Source organism: Haemaphysalis longicornis, unplaced genomic scaffold, assembly GCF_048455015.1.
Source record: "Haemaphysalis longicornis isolate Haplotype H1 unplaced genomic scaffold, Haemaphysalis longicornis Haplotype H1 scaffold_4, whole genome shotgun sequence".
In the NCBI taxonomy this organism is placed as follows: domain Eukaryota; kingdom Metazoa; phylum Arthropoda; class Arachnida; order Ixodida; family Ixodidae; genus Haemaphysalis; species Haemaphysalis longicornis.
This window is the reverse complement of record NW_027526361.1, coordinates 110,753,414-110,775,508: the sequence shown is the minus strand read 5'-3', so window position 1 is coordinate 110,775,508 and position 22,095 is coordinate 110,753,414. Positions and strand designations below refer to the sequence as shown.

The following is a 22,095-nucleotide window of genomic DNA, read 5'->3' as shown; positions in this document are numbered from 1 at the left end:
GGAAGTTCCACCAGTCATCGCTATAATAGCGCAAAACGAGATAACTGGGCCCGCTTGCACAACACACGTTCATATTGGCAGTCTTATTCACAGTCTAGTCTTATTCACGGACTTCAATAAGACCGCGAATAAGATTCGGTATAGTGCGCTTGCTCGAAAGCACTCGGGCCACTACAGAGCGATCTGATTGAAGACTATAGGGACAGCGGGTACCTAGATGAGCACGAGAGAGGCCCATAGGGAAAAGCGGGGAATACGCCGCAAAACTGCTTGTTGCCGTCGCCGGCGTTGGGCAAGCGTTTATTTTCGACCATGATTGGATAAATTCAAGAAATGCTGACCATCGGACGCCGTATTTGGTCCTTGTGACACATACGTTAGAATGATCCGCCATCCTTGGTACGCCAACTCACGCGGCCGGGCCTCGGTCGCCCGGCCGGGTAAAACAAATATCGTCTGCTCGAAGCGTGGGCCCGAGAAACCTACTGGTCTGACGCAAAAAGCAGCGACGTTGTCTGACGTTGTCGCAACACGAGTCGTGCGTTTCATCTCACCGTAAATTAGAAAGTTGCGAATTGGCTTCGGGTTCACCGTCGTAGACTCGGATGCAACGAGCACTCCAGCGGCTCACGCCGCCTGGAACGGCGACACGTCACACGATCGCAACAACACGCTGCCTAGCCGGCAGCACGTTAGCGAGGGCTGCCGATGTAAACAATCGCGCTGTAGAATATAGCCGAATGTTCGTATTATGCATGCTGCTTTTACGTGTCGCCTCCGGATCCCATTTGCTCAAGCAGTATTCGCCCCGAGCGCGAACACAGTCGGCCCCTGGCGGCGGCGGGACGAACCGCACCTAGTGTGGATGGCGCTCTCGCGTCGTCTGCTTTTTCACGTTGCGTGCGGCGCAAGACGCGTGCTGCACACGACAAAACAACCAATATGTGTGCTCGTTTGGCAGTAAGCAATGACATAGTAACCTCTGCGTGCTCGTTTCCACTAGAAACGCAATAATCAGCGGCCGTTGCGGGTTAATGCGCTGGTGTAATTCCACGAAACATCTTCGCTGTGGTCACCGCTTGAGTGTGAAACGTGTTATAAACATTGCTTCCACACATTGCACTTTTCGTATTGTTGAGTGCAGTCGTCTGCCGTTTCGGTAACGTCGAAGGGTGCTTTTTGAAGGTGGCGTGGCGATTATTTAAAGGATAAAAGTTTAGTACGCGAAACGGGTAAGAAGCGACAAGACCTGTGCATACGCGTGCAAATTCCACACCCTTGTAAAATTGCGCTGTGTCCTTACAGAAAGAAGAAACAAACAAAAACATTTACACTGCACACGACCCGTGCGCTATCGCCCATACATTACCGGACACGTATTTTACACCCGCAAGCGTCTGTGTGATCGTGTCCTTCCCGTACCTTTTCTAAAATAAATAGCATTTTTGGACAGTCGTTGGTTATACTCAGGAGGAGGAATAAACATTTATTCAACTGTATCGAGTTGCTAATTTTACGTATTATTTAAAATACGTTTCTATGGATGCCCAAGAGTATTTAGGGGGAATGTTTCGGTAAAATTAAGCAGTTGTGAGTTTGCGTCAGTCATGTGACATTTTGTGTGTCATTTTCATATATATATATCATTTTCAAATCCGACATGAATCACCTTGTCCAGAAACGTGTCTCACTCAGCATAACCAAATGCCTAATTTGGTCACGTCTTAACCTCTTAAGGTGGACCTAAGTTTAAAGAAAGAGGAGAAAACGCGTAATATATAATGCACGTTGTTGCCCATATGTGTGTGGGGTGTGTGCCATGACTCGCTGGTTTTTTTTTTTTTTAATTTCTTCCCGCAATGCTTGCTTTCAATACAATTTTGAAAAAGGCGTCCCACAATTCCTGGACATTCTCGGACCAAAGGGGGGTTAATCATTTTGGAAAATACGTGTACTGCTTTTTCACCGCTACAGAACACGACGGCTAGTGTAGTTTCGATTGTAAATAATACTGATAACCATAGTTTGGCTTTTCGCGCGCGTTATTCTCTTCTCGCTGCTCTTGCAACGTTGGCAGGACCCCCCCCCCCCCTCCCCCTTCCCGAAAAAAAATGAAATCGCAGAATTTCATTTTTTAATCAATCCTCAAGAATTAAATGCCAAGACAAAGGCGATATTCAGTTTACAAAACAAAGTCGTTACCAGGAACCCGTTGCGCTGATTTGCAACGAGCAATAAAAAGGAAATCTGCAACAGCGCAACTTCATTTATTGCCATCTTTAGGGTTCATAAGCGCCCTTATACGCAAGAATGCAAACACATCTCGCTGTTGCAGGCACCTGTTAGATTTTAAAAGGAACGCAAATCGTCAACAGAGCAGCCGTCACAGAAAAATTGTGCTCACTGTGAGGTCCCAGAAGCTTGGTTTGCACACTGTAAACCTGCTTGTCACTTTGCGAAAACCTAGCTAAACATGAGATGTTAATTGTACTGCGTGCGTTGACAATTCAATTCGCAAGTTCACTTGCGACGAAAGCCGTAAATAAGTGATCCGACACCGTTATTCATGAAACCTTCCTTCAGAGTCGCTAAAATTTCATTTAAAAGACCCGTTAGAGCGGTTACATTTATATGTCTGCGCTGATCAAAATTCAGTAATTTTATGTCTTTTGAACACACAAAAAATATCGTAAGCTCTTAGAATGAATTTCGGGGCAGTTAAGTAGTGTTACCATTTCAGAGCATCCACAAATGCAAGAATGCGTCATGCTACCAGTGAAAGCGATTGAGATTGCCGTTGGAAACTGAATTGCAGAGATTGAGGCTTCCTGATTTGTTTCCATTTATGCTTTTATTGAAGGCTCAAAGCCATAGTCTGGAAAGATAGAGCTTGCTACGAGCCACAGCGTACAAGTTCATTGTCACAATTATGGCCATTCTGAGATTCCCGATGAGTCGTCGCGTTTTTTGGCGTAATAATGAAAACTGACTGCCGCTTCCGTGCTATACATTGAACGTTGAGTAACCGAACTACAGCATACCACTCTTGTTTGCACCTGTCGTGCGCACATACGGCGAGAAAAAGGCACGAAGCGCGCCCACAGTGTGCATTCTTACGGGCCGCTCAGCGGAGCATCCACACTAGCAGCGCGACGCTGTCGCCACCTACATGTCGAGCTCGCGGCGAATACGCTTCGTAACTGCCAATTTCGAAGAGAAGGATGGAAAGACGCGAGTCTGCGCAGCTTCTCGTTGAAAACGTGATTTTATTTGACGCTCACGGGCAGAGGTACTACAGGCTGCTAGCGTTTTGATGTTGTGTGTAATTTTGTTGTCACATTGTAGTTCTATTGTGAACGCCTATTTGTTGTTCCTGGGTTAATGGGCATGATTTTATAAAACAATACATTTGTTCCGTCTTTTCCGTGCCACCTTTTCGTAGCTACTGTGGTGACAGCCGACATAGCAGACGATCGCACATTCACACCGCGCGCTTGGCCGCCCGATGTCTGCTAGGGACTAATATCGAGCCGCAGATTATCACTCGTGTCCATCTTTGTTTGACCTGGGGGGAAAAAAAGCCGCGCTACCCGGGAAAAACAAGCACACGCCCTTAGCGCACAGCGAAATTTGAAAACGGTGGTTGGCTGCAGCCATCGGTGCCACTCCAAAGTAAGTAGGCCTTGCGGCTTCCGGCGCCTGCGTTGTCTGTCGCTTTCCACCCTCTCTCCCGACGGCGTTTCCAACGGGGTCGATCTCCTCGGAACAGGCATTGATTTGTTCCAAGCAGACGGTCGAACGGCCGCTGCTTGGTATCGTTCGCCACTCGTGCGGCTACTGCACTCGCTTTTCACGGTATGTAGGTCGATCTTTATGATGAAACGACCGACCACGTCAGCATAAGACTGTGAATAAGACTTCTCGGAGCAGGCTTATGCACAGTATTATTGTGTTCTTATTTAGAGTCTTATTCGCTATCTTATAAGTTTCTAGAAAGCGTCTTATAGCCTAGGGAACACAAGACCCCGAATAATACTGCCAATAAGATTAGACTGCGAATAAGACTGTCTTATTTGGCTTCGAGCAAGCGGGCCCTGGTCTCAGGAAATTTTGAAAAAACAAAAATTAAGAAAAAATATAAAATAGTTACCGCAAATGGCGAACCGTGTAACGCCCTGCATTTCCACAATAATACAGATTTCGCGAAAGTTCCAACCGTAATCGTTGTAGTAACGTAAATGGCAATAATTGGTGGGACAAAATTTCGAAAGACTGAAAAATAAGAAAAATATTTAAAAACCAGGGAAAATGGCAAAACGTATAACGCATGGCATTTCCACAATAATGAAGATTTCGGGAACGTTCCACCTGCAGTCGTTATAATAGCATAAACGGAGACAATTGGTGGAACGAAACTTTGAAAAAATAATAACAAAAATATGAAACATAACACAATGTGATGTCCCAATGCATTGAAATTACGAAAGTTCTGAATAGACCATTGTGGATTACGTTCTTGGATATTAAAAGGGCATATGATAACATAAACAGAGAACCTCTGCGGGGAATGCTGTGACTCCAGGGATTAGATGACGAGTTAATACAGTTCCTTATCGCAATCTATAAGGATAATAGAGTGCACCTGACATGGGAAGGACAGAAATGCGCCCAGCCGGTCAACACCCCTTGGGGAGTGAAACAAGGATGCCCTTTGAGCGCAATATTGTTTATGCTTTTCATGGCAGGGTTAAAACGAAACTCGAAGAAAGTCAATTAGGGTTAGACTTAACCAATATGTTGCAAAGCAAAGTGGAACAACAGCGTATTCCGGGAATATTATACGCAGATGCCATTGTTCTTTTAGCTGATAACCAGACCGATACGCAAGGGCTCATAGATATTAGGGCTCAGGAACCCACCGACCTGGGGTAAAATTTTATAGCGGAAAATTGTGAATGATGGTTTTCAAAAACAGTAGCACTGACGCAGTGTCAATCCAGCAAGGCGAATTACCCAGAGTGAAGGAATATAAATATTTGGGAGTGTGGATAAACGAAGGGGATAACTACTTAAGAACTCACAAGGAGCAACTTACGGTAACGGAAAGCGAAACGCTGCTATAATGAACCACGGAGCTCTGTGGGGATGTAACAAATATGAAGTAGTAAGAGGGATGTGGAAAGGAATAATGGTTCCGGGTCTCACATGTGCGAATGCAGTGCTCTGCTTAAAATCAGACGTTCTAGTAGGCCTTGAAGTGAACCAGATAAAGGTAGGCCGTTAGGCCTTAGAAGCACATGAAAAAATAACTAACGAAGCAGTGCAGGGAGATATGGGCTGGGCGTCGTTTGGAGTTCGAGAAGCGCAGAGTAAAATGTGTTTTGAGAGGAGGCTGAGAGCAACGGATCAACGTAGCTGGACAGGTAAAGTTTTCAGGTTCCTATACTTGAAAAGCGTGGACACGCAGTGGCTAAGGAAGAGTAGAAGGCTAACGATGAATTACGGAAAGAACAGTGGAGAATCCACAACAGCCAAGGTAACGAAAACATGGGGAAGGGAGATAGAAACGAAGAAATTGAAAGCTAAAATGGAAGCGAAAACGTCGTTAGAGACGTACAGGGCCGAGAAATTGGATATCAGAAAGGAAAATCTCTACGATAATTCCAAGGGCAGTGCTTTGCTTTTTGAGGCTAGAGCAGGTTGCTAGTGAACTAAGAGCTTTGTTGGGAAGTATTCATAAAATGATGGGTTATGCGTGGTCTGCGGAAAAGAAACAAACTATGCGGCACGTAGTGTTAGAATGCGAGGATATCCATCCAACTCTACATGAGGGAAATATCCGGCTTCCAGATTTAAAGGTAGCACAGAAGGAAATGAACTCAAGGCTGTCGAGACGGCGAAAAGAAGATTAGCATGCTGGTGGACGAAAAGCAGAGAGGGGAATATTGCTTAGGACAGCTCCCACCTGTCACAGAAAAAAATAAGTATTTTGTGCGTAATAAGTTTTTTGTGCCTGCCCTAAGAGCAGCTGTGGTATTAAATGAAGAGTGTAAAACATAGGTATATTAGTTTTTTTGGTAAGGTGACACGTCCTCACTTCACTACAAAGGGGATACCAAAAGCAATCGTCAGCAGCAGCACCAAATCGTATAACGACCTGCATTTCCACAATAATACAGATTTTGGGAAAGTTCCAAATGTAGTCGTTATAACAGCGTAAATGGAGATAATCATTGAAACGAAATTTCGAAAAACTAAAAAATTAGAAAAATGATCCGCGAGAGTTGCAACCGTCACGTAGCGCCTTGAGCAACGCAAGTAACGTAAATAGTAACGTAAACTGTGTATCGGTCATTTACCGCTCGTCGCCTGCAGTTCGACCGTAGCCTATTTTCCCACGATCAAATTTTTCGAGCAGAATTTTCTACGCGGTAGTGTGCACCCAGTTTTAAATGCAGAGCATTTCAGTAACTCACGATGTCACCTGCGTTGACGTCCGTCGTAGTCCGCACCGTCGTTGTCCGCACCCCTCCCCCTACACTATATAAAAAAAATACTATCCGGCGCCTGGTTTCGATCCCTCGACCCTGCCGGCGGAACGCAATGTACATGGTGCTCTACCCACTGCGCCACAAAGCCGACACAGAATGGGAGGCTACGAACGCGCCTTATATCCTTGACTCATTCAAACTACGTCAAGAAGCTGCTGATACAACGCATTCACTACCACCAACTCCCCAAACACTAAACGTTAACGAAATACACCCACCCCCTATGCGACGCATTTACTCGAGTCCCCCTCGCGGGGAGATGGGCCCAATTTTTTGTTATCCAGGGCGTGAGCAGGGAACGCTCAGCGGTCGCCGCGAGGCACGCGCTCACGAGCGCTCGGCATGTGCTTGCCCTTTAAGGTTTTCGCAGTTTTTTTTTACTAAAGCCTTTGCGTGTGCTGGGGACGCTCGGCGGTAGCCGCGAGGCACGCGCTCACCAGCGCTCGGCAATGTATAGGTAATTTCATTATTAATTCGCAATTTATAGGTAGTATATTGGCAATGTTTAACGCGTTACACGCCACACAGGTTACGCGCTAAACATTTTTATTAAGTGTGTGTTTTTTTTTTGGTTTGATTTGCAGGTTTCCTCTGCGTCCCAGAGGACCCTTAGCTTATAGCTATATCGCGGAGTGCCCCCCCCCCCCCCGACCTTTCCCCATTTCAACCTCAGGGCAGCCCGAATTGGCTCGAAGCGTTTCAGGAATGACCTCCTGAGAAACCCACAGCAGGCGAACGAACACGGGTGTACTTCCAATGTTTGCGTTCCCAAAGCCAAAAAAAAAAAATGGAGAAGAAACGCGACAGCCTCCAAAAGCTTCCCTGTCGGTGCCTCCCTGAGTGCTTTTTCGATGCATAATGCGTATTTACGAAGTCGCTCGCAAATGTGGGCAGAAGAGAAAGGTCCACAGGTCACTCGTCGCTCATTTTGCTGCGCTTAAATCTGAATATAAAAGGATCGCCTAGCCCAGAAGCCCCTCTCACACGCTCCGTACCAAGCCATCCCGCGACCGCCATCCCCCCAACATGGCGTCGCGTGCTCGTTTCGTTTTTCTTCCGGTAGATGGCGGCACTTTTGCATAAGCTCTATAGCTAGAGTCCAACACGACGTGGCTGTTATGACGACACTTGATGGCGTACGTCAGAAACCATCATGGCATCACGACCTCCTGCGAGGCTACTCTGTCTCGGCAGGACGAGCCTTCGACACCCGCTCTTATACAGCAAAATAAACGCAAGAGACAAAACGACCGCCGCAGATGGGCTCATCTTACTCTTCTCTGCTTTCTAGAAGCGTCTTGGCCACTTAACTCTCTGAAAGCTAGCGAGCGTGGAGGAGAGAAAGCTGGAGAGTCACCTAGCATCCCCAATGCAGTGCAGAAATTGTGGATGAAGTTACGCCGCTTTAAGGTCGTTCAAATACGGAGTTGCTTCTTTACAGCTGCGGCAAATAAATCTGGCACAATGCCATGGACAGTGTTTACGGCGCTTCGGCAGAATTGCAGGTAAGAAGAAAATTAACTGCCCAGAAGGTGATTTCAGCACAGATTTCCCGGCATCAGCACGTTTCTTCAATATAATCGTAACCCGGTGTGCCTTATCATCTGCTTCTTGAACTGAAGTAGCAGGGGATAAGGCGAGGGGCAGCAAAGCAGTGACGTAAATGCCTCTCCTGAATATTTTGTTTTCCGGAACCGGACATTCTCGAAAGAACATGAAACCTCGAAACAACAAGAAGTGGTGAGGGTTTTGTCTTCCATTCCCATGAAGCCCGGTTACAGAGACAGTCAAGTCGGTTATTTTGATCCCAGGAATGCGCGGCTATTGCTATTTTTGTTCGGTCACGTGGGACGTGAAATGTTGCGTCAGCACCGGCCCGGATATTTCCGAGGCCGCATTTCGTGAACCAATGGGGATCCGCAGTACATCAGGCGCTTCCTTTATTCTGAGGTTCTTGGTTTTAATCTGAACCTCTGGCCACTTGCTTGCATCTTTCCTCCTACACCTACCAACTCTTCCATCCACCTTCCCTCCCGATACATTCCTCTTTCCCTCCTCCTATTCTTTCTCTTTCCATTCCTCCTGCCATAATTTCCCACTATCTATCTCCCTACAACACCATCCCATCGTTTTCTTCCTCCGACTGAAAGCAGCAGTATTAAGCTGCATCCGCTTAGGAGCATATGGATAGGTGGCTTTCAATGGCAGCCGTGCGTAGTGCTTGTGTAGCTCTCGTCTCGAGGCAGCACTCATGGCTGCTAGATTCACTGCGAAAAAGCAAGACAAAATATCTTTTTTTACGCTTGTCATTATCGGACTACGTAATTATTACGGAGAAAGAGTAATTCTCCGGCCGTGGTGTATCATAAAGGTTCTGATTAGCATGAAAGGTTACCGCTGCCATTTTTACAACGGAGCTGTTTATGGCAACGGTACCGCTAAATTTTACCGTCCCCAACATGAAAACTTCCCAGGCTCCTCGCCGAACAGTTGCTGCCCTCTATGAGGAGGCGAATAGAAACAGGAACACATGGACTTACATCAGCAGTAGCAGGGACAAGCTAGGAAATCACTTAGTAACAAAACGCATACAGACACCGCCTTCAATAAGAATGCGGAGCAGACCACCAGCATGTGCTGCCAATTTGCGCAACAAAAGGACATGCAAGAAGCCACTTATGTTGTATAGCGTACTGCGCTTGGTGAGATGATGGAATGAGATCGGCTGCTCCGAAAACAATTGTTTCTCAAAAGCGAAACAGTCTATGCATGTCGAGTCAAAAGCGCGATGCACGAAAGCCAACATTCGCTGTCGATGATGATGATGAGAAGGAATGAAGGATTCCCACGTTCCAAGATAACACTTTGCTGGATAAAAACACACCCCACTAAGGCGCTCGGGCATAGGAATTTTCACTCAGTTGTCGAAGATCAGAAGAACGCAAGCACGTCCGGGTTTATAATCGTTCTCCAAATCTTTTGAAGCTCCTTGGACGCCTTCAGAAATGTTCGCGCGTTATCACTACGCGCAATTTGACTGAGACCACGTGGGGATATGAATTTCAGGAAGGCGCACAGGAAAATTTCCGTCCTGATGTCTGCAACTAATTCTAAGTGAACAGCCCTTGTTACTGCGCACGTAAAAATGGCGAGATAACAGCGCTTCTGGCAATGCGATTTGATGTACACCGGTCCCGCAAAGTCGACTGTCTTTGTCGCAAAGTCGAAAGCCTGTCTTTGTGCAGTGAAGGTGACACTTGCTCGACTGGTTTAGCTTGGAGGAGTTGACAGATCAGACATGGTTGTATCGCCACCTCACCGACTGCCTCACGTGCAGAATCCAAAATCGTTCCAGGGTTTCGGCAGCATGTATTGCACTTCTGGGTCCCCCAGCTGCGGCACAGTGTTCAGAGAGCGGAGCGACACGGCTTGTTGGAATGGGGCTTTTAAATGAATCGATCTAGAAAGCGGGCGCGAGACGGCGCAGCCACGTGAGCATGCGACAGCTCGTGAAGTGCCAAATGAAAATGATGATGATCAACGTCGTCTGCTGCAAAGGGAAAGAAAAAACGCGTGCTGCGTTCGGAATCGAAACTGGTTACCTCGCGTTATGAAGCCGTCGACTTGCGCAATTACGATATGGCGGAAGCAGTTCGGATTTGCAGGGGGGAGCATGGACGTGCAAAATTTAAAAAATTATGCCCTGCTCCGTCTAACGACGTCGACCGTTGAACGCGGACATTCTTTTGAGGAATCAAATGGCTAAGGGTGAAATTCACAGCCACTACGATTAAAAATGCGAACCGTCCGCGAGACAAAGTTCAAAGTTGGATGACAACCAAGGAATCCTGTACAAAAAAAGCTTCCTGTCCAACCATCGCCATCTTAGACGGAGGGGGGCGTCATTTGTTTCCCCTGAGGCTACTCTGGTACTCCTCTAGGACCATAGATGAATAATGTTGTGTGATCTGCAATGGGGAAAGACGAAGTTGGGTTCGGATTTCCGAACAGCAATCCATTACAACGCGCTACAGCGATGTCAAAAGTTTCACGCCTTCACATTTTGCGAGTGTTAATTGCAGGGACACATTTTGTTCGGTCGTAGTCGGCAATTTTGATGTCGATATGTAAGAACCGGAAAGGATGTGATTTACGCGTTTCATGTTGTAGTCGTTTGGACTACCAAGAGCAGTGCACGTGCCTCAATTTTTCTTTATCCGCAAATGTGGCTGAAGTTACGACTATGCCGATCAGTGTATCATAGCAACCGCAAACCCTATTTGATCGTCCTTACTAAGTTACAATGAATGATGAAATCGTGTTTTCTCACGAAGTTTTTTACCGAGATGTGTACAGTTCCTCTGGCCATGCTCCTATGGAAGGCAAAAGGGTCTTGAAAGTTACGCCAGAATTGTTTCGGGTCTTGGTTGCGCCGTACATAAACAGAAAAAAATACCAAGGAAGTGCCGGGAGCACGTCAGCGTGTGTCTCGTGAGGACCGCCCGGTGTCGTTCAGGCTAGCACGTGGCCTTGCGCCACGTGAGGAGCTCTCAAAAAACGCCGCGCAGCAGGACCACAAATTTCAAATCGCGCGCCATCAGCCGCAAAGGGTTCGCACAACATCCGACAGATGGCGACGAGTGTACTGGCCAGTAGACGCAGTGAAACATCCCCCTCGCGAGGGGCACGATCAAATGCAGAGCATTTCCGGGGGCGCACGACGATAAGTAGTTTGCGTTACGTTAATGTTGTTGCACTTGTGGCAACTGCTGACGAGAGAGCGCTCGTCAGCAGTAATTTGAATGAGTCAACGATATAAGGCGCGTTCGTAGCGTCCCGTTCTGTGTCGGCTTTGTGGCGCAGTGGTTAGAGCACCATGTACATTGCGTTCCGCCCGCAGGGTCGAGGGATCGAAACCTGGCGCCGGATAGTATTTTCTTTTATTGAGTGTAGGGGGAGGGGTGCGGACAACGACGGTGCGGACTACGACGGGACAACGCGGGTGACATCGTGAGTTACTAAAATGCTCTGCATTTAAAATACCGAGCGCACTTGCCAGTCAGCGTTTGAGCAAACAGCGTCGCAGATAAAACGACTGTTGTCTGCTCCTGCCGCCACTCGCTCCGCGTTGCTAGGGGCAACCGTCTGCGCTCACAAAATGCGGAACCGCTGCGGTGGCAGCGGCCGAACTCTCTCCGACTCGGCGCAGCACACATGGGGATAGGGCGACCAAAGACGATCCGGACGCCCAAAGAACAGTCGGCTTATCACGAAGCACGCCGCGCTGCCAGGCAAGAATGCAATCACCCCGAACAACAAGAAGACGACAAAAATGTAGAGCAGGTCTTCAAAGGCGAGGGAGCGCTCGAAGAAGATTTTGCGGTATTCGACCACGAAGAGGGCACTGCCCAAACGAACTGCTTATATACTTTACTTCGTGTTTGAATCTGTATTCTGTTGACGAGCGCCATACGTATACACAGGGTATATGGTTCTGAGCGACTTATATCACGCTCGTCGAGTTTAGCTTATTGGGACGAACGCAGCTCTGTTGTGACATCAGTCTTGCCCCGTTATGCCAGCTGGCTTTGATTTTTTCTTGATTTTTAATTTTATCTTGGTTGTTGATTTAAAGTTTTTGGAAGTGTTTCTTTGGCGCTCTTTACGTTCGTTTCTTGTGCTACTTTCTCTTGCTTCCGTAATTTTTTTTTTCATGTTTGCAAGCAGCCTTACCATTTTTATAGTTTCACAAATTTATATACCGTGAGTTGACTCCTTGGTATAAAGCATTCAGCTGCTTATGTTTACAAGAATATTTGGCAGGTGCTTTCATTGTGTCTTCCAGGGTTGCACAAATTTTTGTACGGAAGGAAAAATCCTTGGCGTTAGCTTCCCACTAACGGCGAGTGCCTAAATGGTGTTTCGGCAATGAACCTTTATTCCCTCAATTACGCAGCATGGCATGGGCGCCCCATCTTTCTCGATCGTGATGCACGAGATACTGAAGCTGCTCCATTATGCTGAGTGCACCGATGTTGTCATGATGCGGCTAGGAACTTCCGGCGGCGTTGGTGAGTATATGTAAATTACAGCGCCAGCTCTAGTAGACGTGTTGTGCTGTTTGGCGCCAACGTGCCCGGAAGCCACCCTGATGGATAGTCTCCCCACGGGTTGCCTTATAAAGGCACCCTGCAACAAGTTCTTCTTTTCGGAATCCCAAATGCTTGCAGGACGTATTCAACAAATATATCCAGTACTTAGATTAGGGGGTCGCCTAGTCCCTCAACTAAAAAATACAGCTACGATGCCAGTGAGATAACGTAGAAACTTGCTCAAAAAATTGTTCTCTCTTTCGCGGTCTTTGCGTTCTTCATGTACTGGAATTACGTCATTGCAGTGATGTAGCAGCTATGGGTTAGTTTTTCTTTATGTTAGCAATCACCGCATTCGATTGATTGATTCTAGGGTTTAACGCGCCGACGCAACGAAGGCGATGAGGCGCGCCGTAGTGGAGGGCTCCGGATTAATTTTGACCACCTGGGGATCTTTAACGTGCGCCGAAATCTCGTACACACGGGCGTTTTTGTTTTTCGCCTCCATCAGAAAAGCGGCCGCCGCAGCCGGGAATCCAACCCGCGACCTCGTGCTCAGCAGCGCAACGCCTTAGCCACTGAGCCACGGCGGCGGGTAATCACCGCATTCGACAAGTACCTTAAAAAAAGCCTAAACGTAAAGCAGACACGGAAGACGAAGCTCCTGTGATATGCAAATCACGCAGTGCTGCTCCGTGCTGGCAAGAACTATCCCTCATAAAAATTTTTACCAACATTGAGTTCAATGTTTGTTGACAAAAGTCGACAAAAGCTACCAACATTGAGTAGACTGTCTACTTACTGTCTATAGACTTCCTAGCAACAGCCTACCAACTTTTTGTCAACCATTGGCCACCGTGTTTGAACTGAAACGTTTCTGTAGACTTTCTACAGGAAGTTTTTTGTAGACTTCATACTCAATCGCTGTTCCTAACCGAAGCGTTTCTGACAGGATATTCGAAACGTGATGCAGTGAGAAAAGCCGGCCATTCCTAGACCGTGGTGTCAATACAGCTTAATAGAACGTCGTCATTATTGCCCTTTAAAAGATCGTTTAGTTGGAGCAAAAATGAAAAAAAAAGAAAGCAGGAACAGATTAGGCCTCGGGAACCTCGTCTGCGAGGGTTCACATTTTGCGGAACCACACATCCACACGCGCACTTTCTGAAACACAACACAACAAACAACACAACCCCAGCTCACAAACGTACTACATCCGAAAAACCACAAGTGCTTGCAAGCAGGACACCGACACCGCACAAATGCTAGCAGTGCACTTCATGTATATATACCCGCCAGCCGCGGGATGCCGATGCCGCGGTGAGGCGCGCCTCTCATTGCATGTTTACAAAACTACGCGTTATTATTTCCAAAATATAATACCGCGAAACACTAGAACGTAAGCAATTGCACATATCTTCATGTTTACTTTATTGTTGCAAGCTGTAACTAAACAAAACGGAAATCTGGAATGGGTTGCGCGCCGCGTTTCGGCTGCCTCCGGTGATTGACGCGTTTCTCCCGGAGGTACGCAAAGAGGGAGGGGCGCCGCTGGCGGTTGGCCGAGAGCGACCAAAACATCTGCGCCGGCCGTATTAGGTGGGCATAGCAGGCGATTTTAGATTATCGCCGTTGTTGGAGACACGTCCAGTAGTCTGTCGCGAAATATTTACTGGCATAATTCGTTCCTTTCAACCATGCATGACACTTAGCTTGCGCAAATCAAAACACAGTGACGAGCGGTTGCGCGTGGTTGATGCCGCTGGCTGGCGCTTGTTCGGAACCGCTGAATAGTCATGTTGATCACCGTGAAGAGTGAAAGCGAGCGGGTCGTGAAGTACCAACCCGTGCGGCTGAGGGACGAACTGGTTGTTCCGAGGGAGAAACTGCGCGGCTCGAGGTACGAACAGTGAAAGTTGCTCCCTGCTGCACAAGTGTGAAGATACATGCATGCAGAGAGAGAGGGAGAGAGAAAGATACGTGTGTGTGTGTGTGTGTGTGTGTGTGTGTGTGTGTGTGTGTGTGTGTGTGTGTGAGAGAGAGAGAGAGAGTACGTGTGTCTGTGTGCGTGCGTGCGTGCGTGCGTGCAGGCGCTCGGGCGCGCGTGTGTTTGTGTGTGTGTGTGTTTAAAACCTGATTCAAACAAAGTAACGTAATTTGGTTAAAGTCAAGTAAATAGTTTGTCCCCAAATATTGTGAACCTGTCCTGGTATTTAGCAAAAATCAATATGAATTAATTGAAATCGGACTCCAGGACGAAGGAAAAAGATGTTTGCGTTAAATTCAACTTGAGACAAAGCGTGTCAAAACACTTTTAGTGGTCATCCTACGGAAGCTCGTCAACAGACAAATGTCAAGAAAATTGAGGTAGACTTTCTATATACAACCGTCAACAGACAAATGTCAACGTGAATTAAGTAGACTTTCTACATACAACAGTCAACAGACGGGTGTCAACATACATTCAGTAGACTTTTTACAGACGACTGTCAATAGAATGTAAGAGTAGGTAGGATAGCAATAAAGTTGGTAGGATGTCAACAGAACGTCTACAGAATGTAAAAAAGCATTTTTGTAAGGGATAGCTTTCGTGGAGCTTGCGGACACTGTGAAAGAGTGAAAGCGTTCATCGGAAGTGTTGCAGGGTCAATAGGTCGAGAGTGGGACCATAGGTCGCGAATTGGGGCAAAAAGTTTAGTGCGCGAACTGTTCTTATTTAAAACGTTACATTTTGCACTAAGACGTTACTCAGGCCGAGGGAACAATCCCACTCATAGTTCAGTTACAGGCATTCATTACGAAGGTCCCGCTTTGGTTCATTCGTTGGGTATTTTGCGGACAATCGAATTTTTTTTCAGTCGGACTTTATCACTCAAGTCTCAGTCGTAACATTCTTCACAATTGTTGAGCAAGTTCGGCCGCACAAGCAACATTGCACGAAAGGTTGATCGCAGGTTGATGTCCACGTCGAGTTCACAATGAAAAAAACGCGCTCCATATGGCCGTGGTCCCAAAAAAACACGGGGCCAGTTCTGCGACAGGAGATATCTTAGGGCAACGTGCCCGGCCCCTGTTGACATCTTTTGAAAGACTTGCACCCAGCTCTCAGAAACGGAAACACCTGAACAGATACCTCAAGAGTTTCTGGTTTATTTTCAACGTTTTGCTTGACAATGGTCCACTGGTGAGCTGATGCTTCTTCAAAGTCTCCTTCGGCAATAAACTTCAAAGCGTTTTTCGGTACGAGTAGATCTATGTTTTAGCTTCATTATAAATTTAAATTACTCAAAGTCATCTTGATAAAATATACTTGTAGCGAGTCGGAAGACTTTTGGGTGGATCAAACTGCTTGGCGCCAATTTTATAACTATGCAGTTTTGCGAAAACGGGACAGGATTGTTTATTTGGACGAAAAGACGGGACGGTCCCGGCCAGGACGGGACGTCTGGTCACCCTACCTCTAAGCTAACAGCAATTGGATGCGTGCGTCAGCCAACAAGATAAATGTGGTTAGTCACTACCATTTATCACCACCTCCTTTCCACTCTATGTCTATCTCTTCTCCGCTTTTTTTCCTCCCTTACGGACAACGTTTAGAGAGACCATGAAAGCTGTAATGTACGTTTTGTTCATTAAGAACACTGCTTTTCCCCCAAAACAGTAATAAAATTTATCGCAAACTTCAAACAAACACGCGAGATATTAAGGGAAGCGCCAAGCACTGGCAGTTCTTTACTATCGCTCGATTTTTTTAGGATGTCACAGAATGTTGTTTGTGCGATTGGCGACCATAGGATTAATCCACCTCCAAAAAAAAGATCGAACAATTTAGAGGCGCCTGTAGTTCCTTTTTAATCCCATCACTTCAATGCTAACATGCAGCTAACATTCATAATTATGTTTTAGTATTGCCCATATTACATCACTTGTGCCCATATTCCGGCACCGAAAAACGACATTTTAAATGTTCCTAATAGTTTCCATGTCTTTGTTCGGTTAAAAAACATCTTTCTTGGTTGGAATAGAGTTGAATGAGCTACCAAACGCTAGCTTTTTCAAACTAAGCAAAGTTGTGCTTTATCTTCCTGGCCCTGGTAAGGATAGTTCAGGAGCTGTTGTGCCAGAGCGCCCAGACCAAATTCGCTTCATCTGGCAACGCACGACGCCGGGGTTGAATCGCGCCAACTGCCAAACCGCCTGCCGCAGACGTGTCCCAACTTGAACGCGCCGCAGAGTCGCCTCTCCTTTCCCCTTCTCAGCGGTTGGGCCGAATCATGCCTCGAACGAACGACCCGCAGCAGACAGGCAGCAACACGCCTGGAGACGGCGCCACTGATTCGCCTTCCCTTTCCCCGTCGTGGCGGCTCGGCTGACGCAACCGCTTCGCCTCCATTCGTCGGATTCAAACTTCGGCCAGCGAGAGTCCTGATTGGAGAGTTTAAAACCGCTCCCGGCTGCAACGGAACCCCGGGGCGTATAAAACCAGTCCAGAAGCACAGCAAGTGCCGCACTTTTAGTAGGCACCGAGCCATGTAACGCTTTTATTGCCGTTGTACATACGGTATATAAATGTTGCTTCAACTTTTTGTCGCTTGAGAACTTCATCGCTCTGCTTTGCGCCGCGTCGGCAACGGACGGAGCGAGGCAACTTCGATACACCGGTGACTGGGCTCGGATGGCCAGTCGAAACAGGGGTGGCTGCTGTGAGATGGCCCTGCCCAACAGTACACACTAAAGACTGCCTCACAGTTTTCCTCCATTATTCTCGGTTGGCCTTTTTCCAAGCGAAATGGCGCTGCCAATTCTTTTTATTTTTGACTGTGATCATATATTGATAACCAACGGACGTTAGGCTGAGCCGACGCAAATACATTTTAGAAGAACTTGTTTGTCGAGTTGGTGCCTCTTGGTGAATAAACACGGGGTTTGCGCGAAAAAGACAGCACACACCGGAAAGACGGCATAAGCGCAAAAGCTTTTGCTCTTGTCCCGTACTTCCTATGTGTGTTGTCTTTTTCGCGGAAAGCCCGTGTTTATTCAGGAACTACCGTTCTAGGCCCCACTATCAAATCGCATCGAGTCACTTGGCTAATGTACAGCTATTATTTGTGGGCATTTTCCCCCACTACATTACACCGCAACTGTGTGTGCGCTAGAACGCGCTGGTACTCGCTGGTACCCCACTTCCGGGGGAGGGCAGGCGCGTGCAACACGGTACGGGCATGCCGGTGCACACCAAGTACACACCCATTCAATATAGGCTCCGGAACGATCGCCGGGTGGCGCTGCACTCTCCCCTCCGGGGGAGTACGCCGGGGCGGCCGCCGCTTCGGCACGTGCTTTTTCGCTGCGCGCGTGCTGCATTTATAGCGCTACGGTGAGGTCCGGGTAAAAATTTTCTTTCGACTTATGAAAGCATACACATTAGCACGTGTCCAGCAAGTTCGGTTTACACGTAGAGTAGCTACTGGGTCTATTTTTGCCGGTGCTTGTCTTCTCGTCTGCTAGAGACGCGTCGTCTGCTACTCGCCAGTCGAACGGCCGAGGGCCCCGGCGGTTTCACGGGATAAAGAGTGCTCTTGTGGGCGACCATTGGCTGGTCTAACCACCTCAGTCATCGCGAAACGACTGCGTCTGGTGAACGGCTTTTCAGCGCCAAAGAGCAGACGCCCCCCGGCCCGCTCCTCCACGTCTGGCAAGTGCACGCGCAGCTCGCGCTGTCTCCCGCACCGCCTGAGGTATCCAGCCTCCTACTTACGAATGCGAACAAAGCGACCGCGGCTGCGCGAGCCACTTAAGCCAGCACGTACAAAGGGCGGCGGGAACACTCCTCACTAGCCCGAAACGAAAAGATGACACTGAAAGCGAAGCAAACCCCCCATATCGTTGCATGGTCAGCTGCCACGACAGTAACAAGGCGAAAGAAGGGGATCCATTCGTTAAATTCTGCATATTCCCCGCGAAAGCGCACCAAAAGGATAGACGGTAAGCATGGATCACTGCGGTTCGAAAGGTGAAATAAGTTGACACATTTTTGTTTGTATCTCTGTGCTTTCAGTTTACATTACCCGGCTTTGGAAATGTGAACTAGTGTTCAAACGAGTCCTCTCCTCTACACTTTTTTTAATGCATGCTGCTAATGATTGTTTTCCGCTATAATAAATGAGCTTCGGAGTTGTTTAGCTGGTGCCGTTCGATATCGTCCATATATAACACAATAGGTTGACATTTTGCATGGGTGAAAAAAAAATAGTTTCTAGCGATTTACCTGGCTGTAGTAGCTCTGGTCCGTCTTGTCATTATGACTTGTGTTCTGGACGGGATTGCTGCGTTGTTCGCTTTTTCCCACATTTAGAAATACTGGTAATTAAAATAGGTATACACCAAATTAAAAGTTATACGCCACAAGCTGTTCTGTTGTTTCCGCGAACTGTCACGCTAACCCATACTTGTACGCCAAGCGGGTGACAAACATTGCGAACAAAAATTTCTTCACGGACAAGTAAAATGGAAATGCGGCGCTGTCAGCGCACCCCTTAATTAGCGTGTGCCTTTCTAATGCGTTCTTATAAGATGCAGCTGATTGTTTCAAGAGTAAGAAATAACCTATTAACCATAATCAATCACGTTTATCTTACATTTCTTGCAAGCCTCAGTGTTTCTGCAGTCCAGAAAGTCCGGATGTCTGAAGCGCGAGCACGCGAAGGGAGTAACAAACAAGAGAAAAGTACGTTGTGACAAGCTGAATAGCTGTCGCTTCGCACAAGAAAAGAGCAACCGACGACCGCCGAACAACACGTTTCCCCCCTTAAAATCGTCGGGGCAGTCTGCCGGTCGAGCGGCGGGAAGCAGGCAGCGCGTCGGTAGCACACGACAAGACAAACGTCGACAAAAATGAACTCAGTAACTACTCTATGTTTAAACCGAACTTGCTGGACACGTGCTGACGCGTATGGTTTCATAAGTAGAAAAAAAAAATTTACCCAGCCCTCTTCCTAGCGCGAAAAATGCAGCACGCGCGCAGCGGAAAAAGCACGTGCCAAAGCGGCGGCCGCCGCCGCGTACTCCACCGGAGGGGAGAGGGCAGCGCTTCCCTCGCCCGGCAAACTTTAGCTTCGCCTCCCAATAGTGTGGGGTGCTAGGAGCGTAGTCAACCAGTGTGATTTGATTAATTGATTGATTGATTGATTGATTGATTGATTGATTGATTGATTGATTGATTGATTGATTGATTGATTGATTGATTGATTGATTGATTGATTGATTGATTGATTGATTGTAGGGTTTAACGTGCCAATGCAACGCAGGCGATGAGGCGCGCCACAGTGGAGGACTCCGTATTAATTTTGACCACCGTGGTATCATTAACGTGCGCCGAAATCTCATACGCACGGGCGTTTTTGCTTTTCGCTTCCATCAGAGAAGCGGCTGCCGCAGCCTGGATTCGAACCCGCGTCCTCGTACAGGTACCCAGTGGGATGTTGTGTCTGTGGTAGCTTCAGAGCGTATTCTCCTCCAGAAACGCTTTTGTCTGGTTCTGGTTACGTTGTCTTGCTCAGTCTCAACGTGTTTAAATGTTTGGTGAAGGTAACGGTCGCAGCGCCAAGGGGCGGAGGTTAGCATAAGTTGGCCCGGAGACAAAGACCTCGGGATTGTTCTAGGCCTCATTCCCGTTTGTACCGAGTCCTCGTTTTGACCTGGTGTCCAGTTAAAACCTCCTCCGGCGGGTGTTTACGCAACATGCAGAGCTACGCTCATATTATGCCGACGCACATAGTGTTTGTTCGGTAGAACAAGAGCGGCTTTCGTTGCAAAATTTGTCGCAAACATTTTTAGGCACATCTCACTCAGAAATTCTAATAACAGCGCAGAAATCGCCACAGACACGAAAATCCAACCCGAGAGGCTTTACAATCATTCGCGGCATTGAAAAGACAGCGACTTAAAGAACAGCTGTTCCGTCGGTCAGCCCGCCCGGGGTGACGATAAGCCGCCGAAAGGTACAAGGTTTTTGAGAATTGGCACTGAATTGTGCTTGCCTTACACGGGACAAAGCAAGTTTCGCTCTCCGTCACTTTTAATGAACGCCGTGTGTGCGTGGCTTTTAAGTTCCATACCTGCGAACGGAGCCGCGAGTCAGTGCGGCAATTTATATGGCACCAATCACGAAAATGATAGGTACCCCGCAGTGGACACTCGCCGAAAGCGAAGATTTAACACGCTAAATAAAGCTGCTCTCAAAATATTTTTTTCCTTAGCAACCTTCGTTTCAAAGCAACGCACTCGAAACTGGCCTAAAAACGCGTTCATTCCATTAAAAATTGGGCCCATCTCCCCGCGAGGGGGACTCGAGTAAATGCGTCGCATAGGGGGTGGGTGTATTGCGTTAACGTTTAGTGTTTGGGGAGTTGGTGGTAGTGAATGCGTTGTATCAGCAGCTTCTTGACGTAGTTTGAATGAGTCAAGGATATAAGGCGCGTTCGTAGCCTCCCATTCTGTGTCGGCTTTGCGGCGCAGTGGGTAGAACACCATGTACATTGTGTTCCGCCCGCAGGGTCGAGGGATCGAAACCAGGCGCCGGATAGTATTTTTTTATATATAGTGTAGGGGGAGGGGTGCGGACTACGACTACGGACGTCAACGCGGGTGATATCGTGAGTTTCTGAAATGCTCTGCATTTAAAATGTGTACGACTCCCAGTCACCAGCAACGCTCACGCCGCAGGCCGCCGTGAAAACAAGCTGCTGCTTCCAAGTCGAAAGCACGGATGAAAAAATGCCAGGATACGGATCCTCGAACATACAAAAGAACAAGCATAGCACGATAACACAGAACGATTTCTTTTAATTTTGCGCCAGTTGCGCAGCAGTCAAGGCCGCGGTACTCACATGTAGCAACGCAAAACACGCTCCCAGCTCGGACGACGACCCGTAATTCGCTGCACGTATCACTCATTCTGTTGCGGGATTCGGTATCCAATGGCCATTAGACGTCTTCACATGGAGAGGCAGCAGCGCATATAATTATGACGCGTGAGCTGACACGTAGACGGCGATGGACCGAGTACAGGGAAATGAAGGCGTACTGCGAGACAGGCACACTGCACACTGACACAGGGCAGCTAACGCAACCGCCGATAAGCGCTAACCTTCCGGGCAGCCTTCGTACGTCGAGAGAAAACCAGTGAGTTTCAATAAAGCCGGTCGTGGTTTCAAACAGAAGCTGTCAATGCGACATCAACGCTCTTTGGTCTCGACAATTACGCGAGCCATGGGTATGTCTTATGGGATCGCCTTACTCGCTCAGCCTGGCAAGCGAGCTTCGCCTAGCGGCTCCCGCGCGCGGACACGTAGCGATCCCAACCCGCAGCGCGCTGGACAGCGGCCACGGCGGGTTCGGGCGAAAACGGAGACCTGAACTCTATCAAACACATTTATTAAACTAAAAAGTAC

The 22,095-nt window shown here is 47.7% G+C and overlaps 1 protein-coding gene across 1 annotated transcript in view; it reads left to right on the top strand.

The window, feature by feature from the left end:
• LOC144179928 (uridine phosphorylase 1-like) overlaps positions 1–22,095 on the top strand; it is a 52,553-nt gene that overhangs the window by 5,770 nt on the left and 24,688 nt on the right. The window contains exon 3 of the mRNA XM_077708347.1: positions 12,508–12,622. Within this exon, the coding sequence (XP_077564473.1) occupies positions 12,508–12,622 (115 nt within the window). The remainder of the gene's footprint in view (positions 1–12,507; positions 12,623–22,095) is intronic.